This window comes from Stegostoma tigrinum, chromosome 10, assembly GCF_030684315.1.
Source record: "Stegostoma tigrinum isolate sSteTig4 chromosome 10, sSteTig4.hap1, whole genome shotgun sequence".
Classification (NCBI taxonomy): domain Eukaryota; kingdom Metazoa; phylum Chordata; class Chondrichthyes; order Orectolobiformes; family Stegostomatidae; genus Stegostoma; species Stegostoma tigrinum.
In genome coordinates, this window is record NC_081363.1 from 35,891,569 (window position 1) to 35,909,370 (window position 17,802).

The following is a 17,802-nucleotide window of genomic DNA, read 5'->3' on the forward strand; positions in this document are numbered from 1 at the left end:
CATTTGCTCTACTCGACATATTTTCCAGTGTTTAATGCCAGTTGTAGTGCCTGTTTGAAGTGCAGTTGGGCTTCAACTTGCAGGTGCATTTGAATGGTTACATAATTAATCCCAGATACCAAATGTTTTCCGTGCATCACATTAAGAGGGGAGCGGCACAGTAGCTTAGTGATTAGAACTGCTGCCTCTCAGCGACAGACCTGAGTTCAGTTCCACTGTCAGCTGACTGGCTGTGTGGAATTTGTACATTCTCCCCATGTCTGCTTGGAGCTCCTGTGTGTATTCTGGTTTCCTCCCATAGTCCATAGATGTGAGGTTAGGCTAAATTTCCTGTAGCGTCTAGGGATGTGTAAACTAGATGGATTAACCTTGGTAAATACAGGGTTACAGGGGGGAGTGTAGAGGTGTGGGATGCTCTTTGGAGGATTGGTGTGGCCTCGATGAGCTGGATGGTTTCCTTCCATACTGTCAGGGTTCTGTGATTCTAAGGATTAAACTAAAGTCATATTCTTCTGCCAGTTATTTTTAATCTAGTCAAAAATCCTGAAATGGACCACCCTGGTTCTCCAAATTGGCAAGTAAAATATATAGCATCTCAATTAGAGGAGGCTTGGTGTTGTAATATTTCTTTACTAAATGCATCAACTCTTGGAAGATTTTTAGTATCTGGTCTCAGGGAAAATTGGCCTCCTAATAACAAAAAGTTTGTGGACCTGCAGCCTATCAGGAGAATTGCAGTTGATTTTCACCTTTCCCAATGTTATTTGCCGAGATAAGGTAATGCATTCTTTCCACATACTTTCCACATGACTCAGAATAGAATGAATAGAGCTTTTGTGCTCCCGAGATGCTGCTTGGCCTGCTGTGTTCATCCAGCCTCACATTTTATTATCTTGGATTCTCCAGCATCTGCAGTTCCCATTATCTCAGAATAGAATGAGTCCAGCTTCTCAAATAATTGCATGTTGCCAGAAATGTTTACCCTAATTCAAAGATAACTGTTGCACTTAAATTTCTTTTAGGAGCATATATTCCTCTTGTCACCGCAAGTAACTTCACAGGATGGTATCCCATCTCCATGCCACCCTTTGTTTACATGTGGAGAGTCCTTGATACTGGTCCAGCTCCTTCTAAGCCAGCTGAGTGAACAAGATGTCTGACACCTTGTTCTTATCTGTCACCTAGAGCTCCCTGATTGGGGATGTTAACCTGGTTCAGTCAGGGAACTGTTACTGTGAGGTCCACCTGGTAGGTCTTGTTACAATCACCACACCTCCCACTTTAATTATTCAGTGAAGAATCATTTGTGAAGTTGTAAGCTAGCTAATTCTCACCGAGGCTTGACTAGAATAATGCTGTTAATATGATATGTGGATTTGCACAGCTGTGTGATACAGTGCTATTTGACAGACTTGAGGAAAATTTTATAGGTCATGGTTTAAAACAAGACAGTGTCCATGTAGGTATAGTATTGGCTTAATGATGAAAATCAGAGAGTAATGGTCAATGGATACTCTTTGAGCTGGAAGAGGTGTACTGGAACCCTTGCTTTCCTGATGTATGTTAACGATCTGGATCTTGCTGTGCTGGGGACAGTTTCAAAGTTATTCACATGACATGAGTTGGTTGGGGTCATATTTATAGGAAAGATGTGAAGGCATTGGAGAGATTCAGAAGCGATTTACAAGAATGTTTCCAGGAATGAGAAATTTCAGTTGAGGTTACGTTGAAGCTAGCACTGTTCTCTTTTGAGAAAAGAAAACTGAGTTGATGTAAGAAAAGTACATTTCACGGAGTAAATGGTCAGGATTTGGAATTGAGGCAATCAGGAGGGTGCATTGAATGATTATTTGGATGAAAGTACTGTCGATGGGAATGAGGGGAAAGCAGAAGATTGACACTACGTAACAGGGCTCGTTTGAAAAGCCAGTGAAGGCATGATAGCCGAATGGCCGCCTTCAACAATTCTATAATTTCTGCCAGTTTGTTTGTAATGTTTTATAATGCTTAAATAAAGATTTCCTTTAACCTCTCCCATTATTCTTTTAATCTTAAAATAATCCTCAGAACTTTTATCATTAAAGATGTTTCATTTTTGTGTTTGAGCATTATTTGATCCTGCTTTCAAATGGTAATCATGTGATAAGGATCTTTTGAATACCATCTTTTATCAGTTGGATGCTTCAGCTTTTGTAATTCCAGCATCTTTCCTGCATAATGGTCATAGAGTTGTGCAGCATGGAAACAGACCTGTCAGTCCAACTAACCGGTCATCCCGATTTCCTTTGCCAGCATTTGGCCTATATCCCCCTAAATTCCATATACTCTTCCAGATACCTTTTAAATGTTGTAATTGAACCCACCTCCACCACTTCCTCTGGCATCTCATCCCACAAGGCCAGAACTCTCACGACACCAGGTTATAGTCCAACAAGTTTATTTGAAAACACAAGCTTTCAGAGTCTAACACCTAACATGTGAAAAAGGTACCCCTCAGGTCCTTTTTAAATCTTTTCCCCCCCTCACCTGAAACCTGTGCCCCCCTAGTTTTGGACTCAGCCACCCTGGGAAAAAGACCTTGGTTATTTACCTTATCCTTGTCCTTAATCATTTAAAAGACTCTACAAGGCCGCCCCTAAGCTTCCGACAGTCTAGGAAAAAGACAATTCTGTCTCTCCCTGTAGCTCAAACTCACCAGTCCTGACAACATCCTTAACTTTTTTTTTGCGCCCTCTCAAGTTGAGCAACATCTTTCATTTAGCAAGGTGATGAGAATTGTATGGAGTATTCCAAATGTGGCCTTACCAGTGTCTTGTACAGCCATGCATGACATCCCAACTCCTGTTCTAACCAGTGAAGGCAGGCATGCCAAATGCCATATTCATGACCTTACCTGAAACTCAATTTTTTCGGAACTATGCACCTGCACCCATAGGCCTCTTGTTTGGCAAAACTCTCCAAGGCACTACCATTACCTGTAAAATTCCTGCCCTGGTCTGTCTTACCAGAATGCCATGGTGTGGAGGTGTCGGTGATGGACTGGAGTGGACAAGGTCAGAACTCTCATGACACCAGGTTATAGTCCAACAGGTTTATTTGAAAACACAAGCTTTTGGAGCCTCACACCTAACACACATTGTCTGACCTAAAATATCACTTCTTTGCGCTGATAAAAGTTAGCCCTCTCAGGATTGTGACTTGAAAGGAATTCGGGGATTTACATAAACATATTATTTGATTTAAACCCTTCTAACTGAAGATTTAACAGCATCTTAGGTTTGTTGCATACATCCTTAACAGTGGCGTGAACCTTTGATCTTTTACTTAAGTTCTGTGTCTGATACCATCTTTTTCACTAACACCTGAAGAAGGACTGAGGCTCCGAAAGCTAGTGTTTTCAAATAAACCTGTTGGATTATAACCTGATGCCATTTGAGTTCTCACCTTTACCAAAATGCAACACCCCACATTTATCTAAATTAAACTCCATCTGCTACTCCTCAGCCCATTGGTGCATCTGAACAAGGTCATAGTACTCTGAGATGATCTTCACTGTCCACTAAACCACCTATTTTAGTGTTGCCATCACACTTACTCATACCTTATATATTCTCATCTAAATCATTTATATACTTGATGAAAAGCAGTGGACCCAGCACTAATCCTTGTGACACTACTGATCACAGGCCTCCTCTCCAATAAACAACCCTCCACTATTACTCTGTCTCCTACCTTCAAGCTAATTTTCTATCCAATTGGATAGCTTCCACTGGAGCCCATGTGATCTAACCTTACTGACTAGTCTACCATGCAGAACTTGGTTGAACACTTTGACGTCCATACAGAGAATGTCACCTACTCTCCCAGTTCTGAGGAAGGGTCACTGGACCCGAAACGTTAACTGTGTTCTCTCCTCCGCAGATGCTGCCAGACTTGCTGAGCTTTTTCAGCAACTTTGTTTTTGTATCCTATTCTACCTTCATCAATCTTCTTTGTCACCTCTTCAAAAATCTCAATCAAGTCAGTCAGACATGATCTCCCATGCATGAAGCCATTCTGAATTTCCCTAATCCGATCTTGCCTTTCCAAATACATGTAAATCCTGTCTCTCAGAATTCCCTCCAACAACTTACCTAACACTGATGTATGGCTCAGCGGTCTGTTGTTCCCTGGCTTTTCCTTACAACCTTTCTTAAATAATGGCACCATGTTAGTCAGCCTCCAGTCTTTTGGCACCTTGCCTGTTGCTATCAATGATACAAATACGTCAGGAAGGGGTCCAACAATTTTTTGCCTCGTTTGCCACAAAGTTCTGGGATACAGCTGATCGGACCCTGGGGATTTAACTAATTTTATGCATTTTAAGACCTTCAGCACCTTTTTTTTGTAATATGAACTCTTTTCAAGACATTGCTATTTATACCCTCAAGTTCCCTAGCTTCCATGTCTTCCACAGTAAATACTGATCCAAATATTTGTTTCGTATCTCACGCACCTCCTGTGGTTCCCCATATAGACAAATACGTTGATCTTTAAGGGGCCCTATTTTCTCCTGAGTTACTATTTTGCTCTTAAATGTATTCATAAAATCTCGAATTGAATGAGCTCTATTGGCTCACGTACTCACGTAAATAGTGAAAAGTTTACAGTAGCTGCATTATAGTGCCATCTGTACCTAGGTTCAAATACTTAAGATCAAATTCTTAGGAAACAAAAAAAATTGGAAAAGTAATGAAATAAATAATCTAGCTTATAGATCATAGAAATAAATTAGAAAAGTAAAGTAGTTCAGAATATCAGACTTTCCGAATCAGTTCATGCTGGCACCTAGCCACAAGGGAGGCTTCCACCGCCTTGCCGCTGTCTACACTGGACCTACCAGTGTAGGAGTTGGTCCACTTTAGATGCCATCTTTTTGCCACTGAACCCACACACCCCACAGCCAAGAAGTCTTGGCTCTGCTGTTAGGCCATGAATCCCACTTCAGCAGCAGATGTCACCTTGTTGGCACCACTATATTGAAGAGTCCGCTGCTACTTGTGCTATTGTCCCCGATCGTTGAAGGAATTTTACTGCTGCTGACCCCAAACACCGCATAAACAACCTTGCTGCTGCTGCTGCTGGCGTCAATGCTGGGAGAATGACTCTGTTGCCGCTGCCAGCAGTCCCAAACTTTGGATTTTCTTTAACTCTATTTGCCAAAGTTATCTTGTCCCCTTTTTGTCATCCTGATTTCCCACTTATGTATACTGCTACTGCCCTTATTCTCTTGTCAGGATTCACTTGATCCTGGCTGTCTGTTCCTGAGATATGCCTTCTTTTTCTTGACCAAAGCCTCAATTTCTCTAGTCACCCAGCATTCCCTACACCTACCAACGCTGTCCTTCGCTCTAACAGGAATATACTATCTCTGAACTCTCATTATCTCATTCTTAAAGGCCTCCCACTTTGCATCCATCCCTTTACTTCTGAATAGTCTCCCCCAATTAACTTTTGAAACTTCCTGTCCAATACTGTCAAAATTGGCCTTACTCCAGTTTAGAACTTTTAGTTTTTGATCAGCTCTGTCCCTTTCTATAACTATTTTAAAACCAATAGAATTATGATCACTCTCCCCAGAGTGCCCCCCCCCCCCGTGACACCTCAGTCAGTTGCTCAGCCCTGTCTCCCAAGAAAGTCAATTATTGCGCCTTCTCAAGTAGGTATATCCACATATTGAATAAGAAAGTTTTCTTGTAAACACTTAACAAATTACTCCCCATCCAAGCCCTTAACACTATGACAGTCCCAGTCTATATTTGGAAGGTTAAAATCCCCTACCATTACAACTGTACTTTTATTAAATAGCTGAGATCTACTTAAATGTTTGCTTTTCGATTTCCTGCTGACTATTGGGTTTGGGTTAGGGTTAGGGTTAACCCTATTGGGGCACCTATAGTAAATCCCAACAAAGTGATCATCCCTTTCTTATTTCTGAGTTCCACCCATAACGCATCACTGGACGATATCCCAGGAATATCCTTCCTAAGTACAAATGTAATGTTCTCCATGATCAAAAATACCTTCCACACCCCAATCTCGAACCCCCTGCCCACCTTTCTGCCTTTTTATCCTTCCTGTGGTATCTATACCCCAGAATTTTAAGCTGCCAGTCTTGTCCATTCCTGAGCTGTGTTTCTATAATAGCTATGCAGTCCCAGTCCCGTGTTCCGAACCATGCCCTAAGTCCAGGGGTGAAAGATATAGGACAGATGTCAGAGGTAGTTTCTTTACTCAGAGAGTAGTAAGGGAATGGAACGCTTTGCCTGCAACGGTACTAGATTCGCCAACTTTAGGTGCATTTAAGTCGTCATTGGATAAGCATATGGACGTACGTGGAATAGTGTAGGTTAGCTGGGCTTGAGATCGGTATGGCAAGTCGGCACAACATCGAGGGCTGAAGGGCCTGTACTGTGCTGTAACGTTTTATGTTCAGCTGTTTTACCTGTCAAACCTCTTGTATTGAAGCAAATCAGTTTTACTTCTGTTATCAGTTTTACCTCATTGTCTGCCAAGCTCTTGTCTGCCTTGACTATTTGACTAGCACTCCTTATGTGTACCAGCTTCAGCCTTTTCCTTTCTCTCATTATTGAGTCAGGTCTCTTCCCACCCTCCACCACCCTGCAAGCCTGCAAACCCCTTACGAGTTTAAAGTGTCCCTAGTAGCAAATTTCCCCACAAGGATATCATTCCCTTTCCAATTCAAGTGGAACATGCCCCTCTTACACAGGTCATTTATAGCCCTGAAGAGATTCTAGTGGTCCAAAAATGTGAAATCTTTGCTTGTACACCAACTCTCCAGCCATGCATTCATCTGCTCTATCCTCCTCTACTACTGTCCCAAGCTTGTGGCGCCTCTAGTAGTCTAGATATTATTTCTCAAGGAGCTACTTTTTAACCACCTGCCTAGTTTCCTACATTTTCTCTACAGAATCTCATCCCTTTCCCTCTCTCTGTCTTCAGTATCAGTGTACACAACGACCTCCTGTGGCCACTCTCCCCTTTTGCATGCTTTCTGAGATAACCTTGACTCTGACACCAGAAAGGCAACACCCCAGCGCAGTGTGTCACTGACAGCTGCAGAAACATCTGTCTTTGCCCCATATTAGAAAGTCCCCTATTATAATCAATTGCTTGGAATCTGACATACCCTTCATTGCTGTATAACCAGTCATGATACCAGAAATCTGGCAATCAGTTACATTCTTATTTTCATGCTAAGGTGTGATGTTGCCCTGTCACTATGCAGTCCACATTATCAGTGACTAAATTATTGTTGCTGGAGTTTTGCCTGGAGGCAAATGTTTTCTTACCCACCCTGGTGGTGTGACCTGACTGGTCCATGTACAGCAGATGCCACAAATGCATGGAGAGCTGTCACCAGCGCTGCCTTCGCAAAATCCTGAACCTCCGCTAGCAGGATAGTGAACCAATATGAACATCCTTCCCCAGGCCAGTAGCCCCTGTATCCAGGCACTGGTCATTGCACGACCATCTGCATTGAGTGGGCCACATTGACCACATGCCCAACGGGTGCTCTACTGCAAGTTCCACAATGGTAAGTGGTTACTAGGAAGACCTAGGCAACACTACAAGGATGACCTGAAAGCCACCCTAAACAAATGCAATGTCCCCATCAACATATGAGAATTGCTTGCCTTGGAGTGCACAAATACAGAAGAAGCATCTGCAAAGGCACTGATCACTTTGAGCATCACTGAATGGAGCATATGGAGGCCTGTATAATCCAGAGCATCCCACCACCTGCCTCAATAAACACCACCTGTGCCAGAGTATGAAGCTCCAGGATTGGACTGTTAAGTACCAAAGAACTCAACCCCTACCCAGAGTGGAAGCAAGCTATTCTCAAACCTGAGAGACTATTGCAGAAGAAAATGATGAAATGATTGTTTACACATTTTTGTTGTCTCTGTACTATTCTTTAACTCAATCAGTAACCTGCACCTGTCATCAAAATTCTCCTTCTATGTATGTCTTTGCCTACTCGCTATGTTGGAGTCACAATTAATGCTCAACTACTTGTTCTATATGAATCTTTGTTCTTGTTCTAAAACATTCAGAAATAAATGACAGTACTGCACAGGAATAGGCCCTTTGGCCCTCCACGCCTGCGCCACCACAGTTTGCCCTGCCATACTAAAACTGGCTTTGACTTCACTTAGAGGATCTGTATCCCTCTTCCCTTCCTATTCATGTATTAGTCCAGATGCTTTGAATGCTGCTATTGTGTCAGCTTCCATTACTAGCTCTAGCAAGGCATTCCAGGCGCTCAATATGCTTTGTATAGAAAAACTTGCTTTGCACATCTATTTTGAACATTCCCCACCTTACTCCTCCGGCACCTTGAATCTGTGTTCCTTTGTAATTGACCCCTTCGCCCTCAGAAAAAGCCTCATACTTTTTCACTGTATCCATGCCGTTCACAATCTTAAACTTTTATTAGGTCCTTCCTCAACTTCCTGCATTCCATTGACAGCACACCCAGTCTATCCAATCTTCATTGCTAAAATTCCTCCATATTTGGCAGTGTTTTGGTAAACATTTTCTGAACCCTGTCCAAAGCATCCACATCCTTCTGGTAGTCTAGTGACCAGAACTGTAAGCAATATTTCAAATGTGCCCTAACTAAAGTTTTATAAAACTACAGTATAACCTGATACTTGATGCCCCTTCCAATGAAGGCAAGCATCCCATAAGCCTTTTTTACTACTTTAACTACTGCGCTGCCACCTTCAGTGGCATGGATTTGCACACCCAGATCCCTCTGAATATCAATATTCCAAAGGTTTCTGCCATTCACTGTATAATTTGCGCCCGTACTTGATCTTCCAAAATGCATCACCTCATATTTGCCAGATTAAACTCCATCTGCCATTTTTCTGTCCATGCCTCCAACTGATCTATATCCAGTTGTATCCTGTCACAGTCCTTCTCACTGTTTGCAACTCCACTGTAAACTTACTAATTAGACCAGCAATGGTTTCCTCCAGATCATTTATGGAGATCGTGAACAGCAGAGGTCTCAGTACTGATCCCTTTGGAACACCACTAGTCACAACCCTCCATGCCAGAAAGTATCCTTCCACCACTATCCTCTGTCTCCTGTGACTAAGCCAGTTCTGTATCAATCTTGCCAATTTAACCTTGCTACCATGTGACTTCACGTTTTGTATCAGTCTCCTATGAGTGACTTTGTCAAAGACTTTACTGAAGTCCACGTAGACAGAATCATTGATGTGGGAAAAATCATCTTGATCACCTCCTCAAAAGCCTGATTAATTTAGTAAGGCATGACCTTCCCACACAAAACCATACTTTCTATGGCTAGTTAAGTCCACTTGCTTCTGAAAGCATATAGATCTTGTCCCTGAGAATCTTTTCCGTTAACTTCCCTACCATTAATGTGAGACTGACGGATCTGAAATTTCCAGGAATATCCCTGCTACTCTCCTTAAACAATGGGACAACATTGGCTATTCTTCAATTCTCTGGGACCTCACCTGTGATCAGAGAGCATACAAAGATGCTTGTCAGTGCTCCATCAATTTGTGCTCTTGCCTCCCTCCATGTTCTGGGTAGATCCATCAGGACCTGGGGAATTAACTGCCCTAAAACTACTTAAGACTCACAACACCTCTTCCTTTTTAATGGCAACTTGGCTCAGAAATTTGACACTCCCTTCCCTGAGATCATCCTTCACCAATTCATTCTCTTTGAATACCAACGCAAAGTATTCGTTTAGGACCTTCCCTATCCTTTCTGGCTCCTCACACAGATTCCCCCTTTTGTCCTTGAGTGGGCCAACCCTTCCACTGCTACCCTCTTGCTTTCTGATATGTATTAGAAGCCTAGAGATTCTCCTTCAATCGTGTTTGCTATTGACTTTTCATGACTCCTTTTAGCCCTTTTAATTCCTTATTTAAGTTTTTTCCTACTTATATATTTCAAGGGCTTCGTCAGTTCCCATTCACTAGGCCTTACATATGCTTCCGTTTTCTTTCTGGTCAAGGTCATATATTCCCCGGTCATCCAAAGTTCACATAACGTGCTGTACCTACCCTTCATTCTTGCAGGATTGTGCTGCTCCTGAAGTCTTATCAACTACAGTTTGAAGAACTCCCACATATCCCCATTATAGATTTACCCTCAAACAGCCGCTTCCATAATCAAAATTCTCCAGTTCGTGTCTAATGTTGTAGATCACCTTACCCCAGTTTAACACCTTCACGTAAGGACTGTTATCCCGATCCATGAGTATCTTAAAACTCATGGTATTCTGGTCACTTTTCCTGAAATGCACCGAAGCTTCACTCAACTGATCGGGCTCATTTCCCAAAAACTAGATCCAGTATAACCCCCTCCCTGGGTGAACTGTTTACATATAGTGTCAAAAGTCCTTGCTGAATGGTCTTTACAAATTCTGCCCAATCCAAGGCCCTAGCATGTAATGAGTCGCAGTCAATTTCGAGGAAGTTAAAATCACCCACCACAACAACCCTGCTGTTTTTAATATCAGTGTCCCACTAGATTAATTTTACTCACTTCTTACTCAAAGTTATATTTCTAACCAGATTTCATGACAAACCATATTGCAGTTGGGATTGAAGAAACAGGCCAGTGTTTTTTATAAAAACGTTAATTATCATAACTGTGTGACAACAGGTTAACCTTTTTACTGAAAACTGGTACATATTGTTAGATTGGAAGCTGGGAAAAGAACATAAGGTTCCAAGTTGAATTGTTCTTTGTCATGTCAATTGGAGAAAATCTGATATCCGTTCTGTCAATGCTGATGCGAAACCTAACAAGTAAGAAGTACCACAAGGTAACTTAAGAAGAAAACCAATAAAAGAATTTCAATAACAGTTAAACACTAGATTAGACTACCTACAGTGTGGAAACAGGCCCTTTGGCCCATCAAGTCCATACTGCCCCTTGAAGCATCCCACCCAGACCCATTCCCCTATAAGCCACACATCCCTGAACACCACCTAAGCCATTGTTGCATCTTTTGTGTGGAAGGGAAGGTAGTAAATGCACAATTGAGCAAAATTTGGCCAATTACTTCACAGGCTTGATGATGACTAAGTTTGGGGCGGCACGGTGGTTAGCCTCACCGCTCCAGGGACCCGGGTTCGATTCCAGCCTTGGGTGGCTGTCTGTGCGGAGTTTGCACATTCTCCCTGTGTTTGCGTGGGTTTCCTCCCACAGTCCAAACAATGCGCAGGCTAGGTGTTTCAGCCATGCCAAATTGCCCATAGTGTTCGGGGGCGTGTGGGTTATAGGGGTATGGGTCTGGGTGGGATGCTTCAGGGGGCGGTGTGGATTTGTTGAGCTGAAGGGCCTGTTTCCACACTGTAGGGAATCTAATCTAAAACCAGAACCAAACCATTCCTTGACCAATTCTGAAAGTGAAAGCCCTGAAAACGCCATCAAACAAGGATCTTGAAATGTTAGGTAACCTCAGAAGAGTGGAAATTGCAGAATCCAGAATAAAAGATATTAGATGATTGGGAATATTTACTGGGTTTCTAATTCATACCAACCAGTATCTGAAAATTTGGATGGTTTGCCACCAATAGCAATTTTGTTTCTTTTTTAATCCACTTGTGGGATGTGGGTGTTGCTGGCTGGTCAGCATTAAATATCTATCCCTAACTGCCCACGAAAAGGTGGTAGTGACCTGCGTTCTTGAGTCCACGTGTTGTACGTAGACCGACAATACCTTTATGGAGGGAATTCCAGGATTTTAGTCCAGCAACTGTGAAGGAATGGCAATCTATTTCCAAGTCAGGATGGTGCATGGCTTGGAAGGGAGCTTGCAGCTGGTGGTGTTCCCAGGTATTTGCTGCCATTGTCCTTCAAAGTGGATGTAGTTGTGGGTTTGAAAGGTACTGTCTGAAGATTTTTGGTGAATTTCTGCAGTGCATTTTGTAGATAGTACACACTGCTGCCACTGACTGTTGGTAGTGGAGGGAGTGTAGATGTACCAGTCAAGCTGACTGCTTTGTCAAACCTCTTGTGTTGTTGGAGTTCACCATCCAGGCAAATGGGGAGTACTCCATCACAATCTTGACTAGAGCCTTGTAGATTGTGGACAGGCCTTGTGGAGTCAGAATGTGAGTTGTCTATTGCTGTATTCCTAGCTTCTGACCTGCTGTTGCATCACCTGTGTTAATATGGTAAGTCCAGTTTAGTTTCTGGTCAGTAGTAACCCTAGGATGTTGATAGTCGGATATTCAATTATGGTAGCACCATTGAATGCCAATGACGATTGTTAAATTGTCTTTAATTGAGGATGGTCATTGTTTGGCATTTGTGTGGCATGAATGTTACTTACCACTTGTCAGCTCAAGCCTAAGTACTGTTGAGATCTTGTTCCGTTCGAACGTGGGCTGCGTCAGTATTTGAGGAGTTGCAAATGGTGCTGAATATTGCAGTCATTGGTGAACATACCAACTTTTGATCTTATGATGCAGTAAGGCGAAGGTGGTTGGGCCTAAAACGCCACTCTGACGAACTTGTACTGACGTGCCCTGGAGCTCAGATGACTGACCTCGAACAACCATGACCATCTTCCTATGTGCAAGGTGTGACTCCTACCAACCAGCAGAGAGCTTTTCCCTATTGACTTCCAGTTTTGTTTGGGCTGTTTGATCTGATAGGTCAAATGTGGCCTTGATGTCAAGGACTCTTGCTGTCACCTCAGCAGTGGAATTCAGCTCTTTTGTCCTTGTTCAAAGCCAGGCAGTGAAGCTGAGTGCCCTAGGTGGAACCCAGACTGCGTGTCTGTGAGCTGGCTATTGCTTAGCAGATGCTTCTTGATACCACTGTTGATATCACTTTCCATCATTTTACTGATGATCGAGCGTAGGGCTCGATAATTGGTTGGGTTGGATTTCATTGTGTCGTGTAAAATGTCCTGCTTTTTGTGCACAGGACATAGCCGGCAGATTTTTTACATTGTTGCATTGATGCCAGTGTTGTAACTGGACTGGAAATGCAAAACTAAGGAAATTGCAAGTTCTGGAATTCAAGTCTTCAGTACTATTGCTGGAGTGTTGTTGGGACCTGTAGCCTTTGCAGTATCCAGTTCCTCCAGCCTTTTCTTGATGTCACGTGGAGTGAATTGAACTGACTGAAAACTGGTACCTGATGCCGGAGACCACCCGAGGAAGCCAAGAAGGATCATCTATTGGCACGTCTGGCTGAAGATTATTGCAAATACTTCAGCCTTGTCTTTTGCACTGATATGATGTGCTCCTCCATCGTATGGAGGATGGGATATATGTGAAGTAAATTGTTTAGGTGTCCACCATTAATTATGATTGGATATTTCAGGATTGCAGAGTTTAGATCTAACCGGTTTCAGCAGTTAAACCCTAAGCCACTGAAGGAATAATTCCAAGTCAGGATGGTGTATGACTTGATGCAGAACTTGCATTATAACATATCTTCCTCTTGCTTTGAGGTGATAAGTGGTGTGGGCTTGGAAGGTGCTGTTGAAGCAACCTTGGTGAGTTGTTGCCACGCAGCAATGGTGGTGAAAGGAGTGAATATTTAAGGTGTGAGAGGGGTGCCGATAGAGAGGGCTTGTTTTATTTTGAAATATGTCAAACTTCTTCAGTGAATTATCTAGGTCATGGTGAGTGTTCCATAACACTTATGTCGTACCTTGTGGGCAGACTTTGGAAAGTCAGGAGGTAATAACCACCACAGAATTTTCATCTTCCGATCTGCCGTGATAACCACATCATTTCTGTGGTGGTTAGATTCTGTTCACTGATAACCCCCAATATGATGGTGGGGACTCAACAGTGGTAATGCCATTAAATGACAAGGTAGGATGGTTAGGTTCTCTTGTTGGAGATCATCATTGTATGATATATAGGTGGCACAAATGTTGCTTGCTACTTCATGGCTCAAGTTTCTGTGTCAACCAGATCTTTGTGTGCAGGCACAAAATGCTGCAGGATCTGTAGAGTTATTAATGATACTGAATATTCTGCAGTCATCAGAAGACAACCCCATTTCTGATCTTGTAAAGGAGGGAAAATCGTTAATGAAGCAACTGAAGATGGCTGTTCTGGGAACACAAACTGAAGAGCTCCGGCACGTTGTCCTTGGACTGAAGTGGTAGGCCTCCAAAAACTTCAGCCATCTTTCTTTGTGCTGGGTGTAACTGTAACAAACAGAGACTTTTCTGTCTGATTCTCATTGATGTTGCATGGAACTGTAAGCTGTCAAATACAGTTAATGTAGCAGGAGCTGACCATTGGAACTATGTGTTGAGTCATTAGCCATTTAACAAATTTGTAAAGCTAGAAATAGCATTGAGTAATAAATGTCCATGTAGACCAGCACACATCAATCCTTGTTAAATGTTTTTGCGAGCCTGTTCATGTCACCAAGTCTTGAAGTAATAAAATTCACAAAAAAAGAAGAGAACAATAACCGACCATCCTTCCGAGACATATTGGTGGAACGTAAGGACAACGCGGATCTCCAGGCGAGCGTATACAGAAAGATCACACATAAAGAACAGATTCTTAATTACTCCACCAACCACCCAACACTTATAAACGGAGTTGCATCAGGACATGATTCAAATGGGCCACAACACACTGCAGCAACCTGGAATTGTGCAAAGCAGAACAGGAGCACTTATACGAAGTTTTTAAAAGGAATGGATACCCAAAAAGCACAATCCACCATTACCTCCTCAAAAGACCACGCAAGAAGGCACAACATGGCCAGACACACTAGTCACCCTGACATATATCAGAGACATATCTGAGATGGCCACAAAACTACTCAGACTCCTAGGTAACGGGGTAGTCCGCAAGCCAACAACCACCCTGTGACAGCTACTGACAAACGTAAAATATCACGTACCTGCAACCAATGAAACCAGTGTAATATACAAAATACCATGCAAGGACTATGAGAAACATTGCATAGGCCAAACTGGAAGAAAACTGACTATAAAGATACCTGAGCACGAACTAGCCACTAAGAGACACAACCAATTCTCACTGTTCTCAATACATACGGACGAAAGAGGACACAAATTCGATTTAGGATAATAATAGCAGAAGGCAAACAGAGACATGCCAGGGAATTCCTGGAGGCCTAGCATTCCAATCAGAACTCTGTCAACAAACACATTGAACTGGACCCGATACACAAACCACTGAAAAATAGAACTGGCAGTGATGTCAACCACCCCAGCAAACAGAGGCATATAAATAACAAGCAGGACAGAACACTAACAATGTTACCTAGCAGTGTGATGAAATATCTTCAAACACACCTTTTCAGCAAGCAGGTTTACAACCTCAACAGGGAAAATTGGACATTCTTGTTCAGCTGTTCCCTTTGTAGGATGTTAGTAGTTGCTGGTGTTCTCCCATCAGCTTCCAATTGGGGAGCCGCTTGTAAATTCGGGTTAGATTGATTTCAGTTTTGCTATGTACTTTGCACAAACACTGCAGGATCTTGCTTTCTCAGTGTGTATTTTCTTGTTCCATTGATGGACAAAAAAATGACCGTACCTGGTTACTAATTGTAAGATTTTTATGAAGTAACTTGCTGGTATTATTAAAGTAATACTATGGAGCATGCAACTTAGTGAACATTTAATACTATAGATTGGATATTTTCACTGGGAAGCCCAGGTCCGTTTGATTTGATTGTACCTAAGTACAGTGAAAAAATTTTGTTTGCATATTGTAACTTGCAATCCAGCATTGATCAAAATATCTTTTACAGGACCAAATGCTTGTATTTTTTCACTCTGCTTAATAAGAGCCAGTAATGCCAAACATTTTTCATTTTTGGTCCCAAGCAGATGATTACTCCACTTCATTCTTCAAGAGCAAATTATGTTGCATCTTTCATTTCTAGGATTTGATGTTTTTAAAAGAGTTTGCAAGGTGTGTGATGTGGTTTTATTTTCTGTTTCAGACGTATGAAAATAATGAAGTTTATTTACCAAATGATGAAATCTGGGTCTATGAAATAGAAAGTGGTGTATGGTAAGTAATATTGTACTGCTGACAAAATTACAACCTTGAAAGTGCACTTTTTCATTTGATGGTGTGAATTTAACTGCTGTTTGCTCATTACTTATTACAGGAGATTTATTGCAACACAATGCCATGTGACTCTTTTGATTATTCTTTCATAGGATGTGGCATTAATTGGAAACCCAACACTTTTGTTGCTCATCCCTAATTGCTGTTGAAGTGAATGGTAGTGGTTGGGGTTTTGGAAAGTGTTGGCAATTGTGCTCTTGCATGGAGGGAGTAAATATATGTGGATATGATGCCTGTGAAGTGGACTAACCTATCCTGGACAGTGTCAAGCTTTTTGTGTTGTTGGAACTTCACTTATCCAGGCAAGTGGGGAGTATTCCATGACACTGCAAACTTGTGCCTTCTACATGGTTGACAGGTTTTAGGAGTCAAAACGTGCAGTACTTGCTGTAGGATTCTGTTCTAGCCGCTGTGTTTGTATGACTAACTAGAAATTGAACTAAACCAATGGTAAATCCCAGGATGTTGACAGTGGAGGAATCAGCAATTGAATGTCAAGAGGCAGTGGTTCAATTCTTTCTTGTTAGAGGTGGATATTTCCTGGCACTTGTATTGTTTGAATGTTGCTTGCCACTTAGCAACCCAAGCCTGAACATTGTGGGCTGATAGAGGGAAAGTCATTGATGAAGCAGCTGAAGTTTGTTGTGTGTAGGGTAGTACCCTGGGGAACTTCTGCAGAGATGTCTGGAGTTGAGATAACTGACCTCCAACAATGATGACCATCCTCCTTTGCGCTAAGTGTGACTACACACAGGGAAAATTTTCCTCATTTCCCATTGTCTCTAGTTTTGCTAGACCTCCTTGATGCCATGCTCCATCAAGTGTTAATTGTTTGGTTCCTAACTTGCTGTACTGTTCCGTATACTGATGATGAGATGCAATGACAGTATTTATTAAAAATATAATTCTGTAGATACCAAAGCAGCATTTGACTTCTTCATGGAAGGTAAAAGGTAGTTGTGGAGGGGATTTTCTGACTGGAAATCTGTGACCAATAGAGTTGTACAAGGATTAATGCTGGGACCTCTCATTTGTAACATACATAAAGTATTTGGATAAAAATCTAGGTGAATCGATTAGTAAGTTTGAAGGTGACATGAAAATGGTGAATAGCATAGAAGGATGGCAAGGAAGATTTACCAGGATATTACCTGGAGTGGAATGTTTTAGCTATAAGGAGAGATTGGATAAACATGGATTGTTTTCACGAGAGCATTGTAGGCTGAGGGGGCGACCAGATATAAGTATATATAATTATAAGAGGTGTGGTTTGGGTGGATAGTCAGAGTCTTTTTCTCAGAGTGGAAATGTCAAACACTGGAGGGCATTAACTTGATATAGGAAAGTTTAAAAGAAATGTACGAGGCAGGTGTATTTTTTACACAGTATGGTAGGTGCCTGGAATTCCAGGGCAGATCGTAGAAGCAGATATGTTAGCAAATTTTAAGAGGCATTTAGACATGAACATGAACAAGCAGAGAGTAGAAGGATATAGACCACATGCAGGCAGATGGGATTAGGTGTGGCCAGCCCAGACATGATGGGCTGAAAGGTCTTTTCCTTTGCTGTACTGTGTTCTGTTCCTTCAGGGTAAAATGTAATAAGTCAAATTGGGAAGGAATTCAAAATTGAACAGCACTTGGGA

General features: G+C 42.1%; 1 protein-coding gene across 2 annotated transcripts in view; it reads left to right on the forward strand.

Annotated features, from left to right (window-relative positions):
- LOC125455459 (kelch domain-containing protein 1) overlaps positions 1 to 17,802 on the forward strand; it is a 119,015-nt gene that overhangs the window by 41,070 nt on the left and 60,143 nt on the right. For both annotated transcript variants that reach the window (XM_048537505.2, XM_048537504.2), the window contains exon 2: positions 16,027 to 16,097. In XM_048537505.2, coding sequence (XP_048393462.1) covers positions 16,027 to 16,097 — 71 coding nt within the window. The remainder of the gene's footprint in view (positions 1 to 16,026; positions 16,098 to 17,802) is intronic.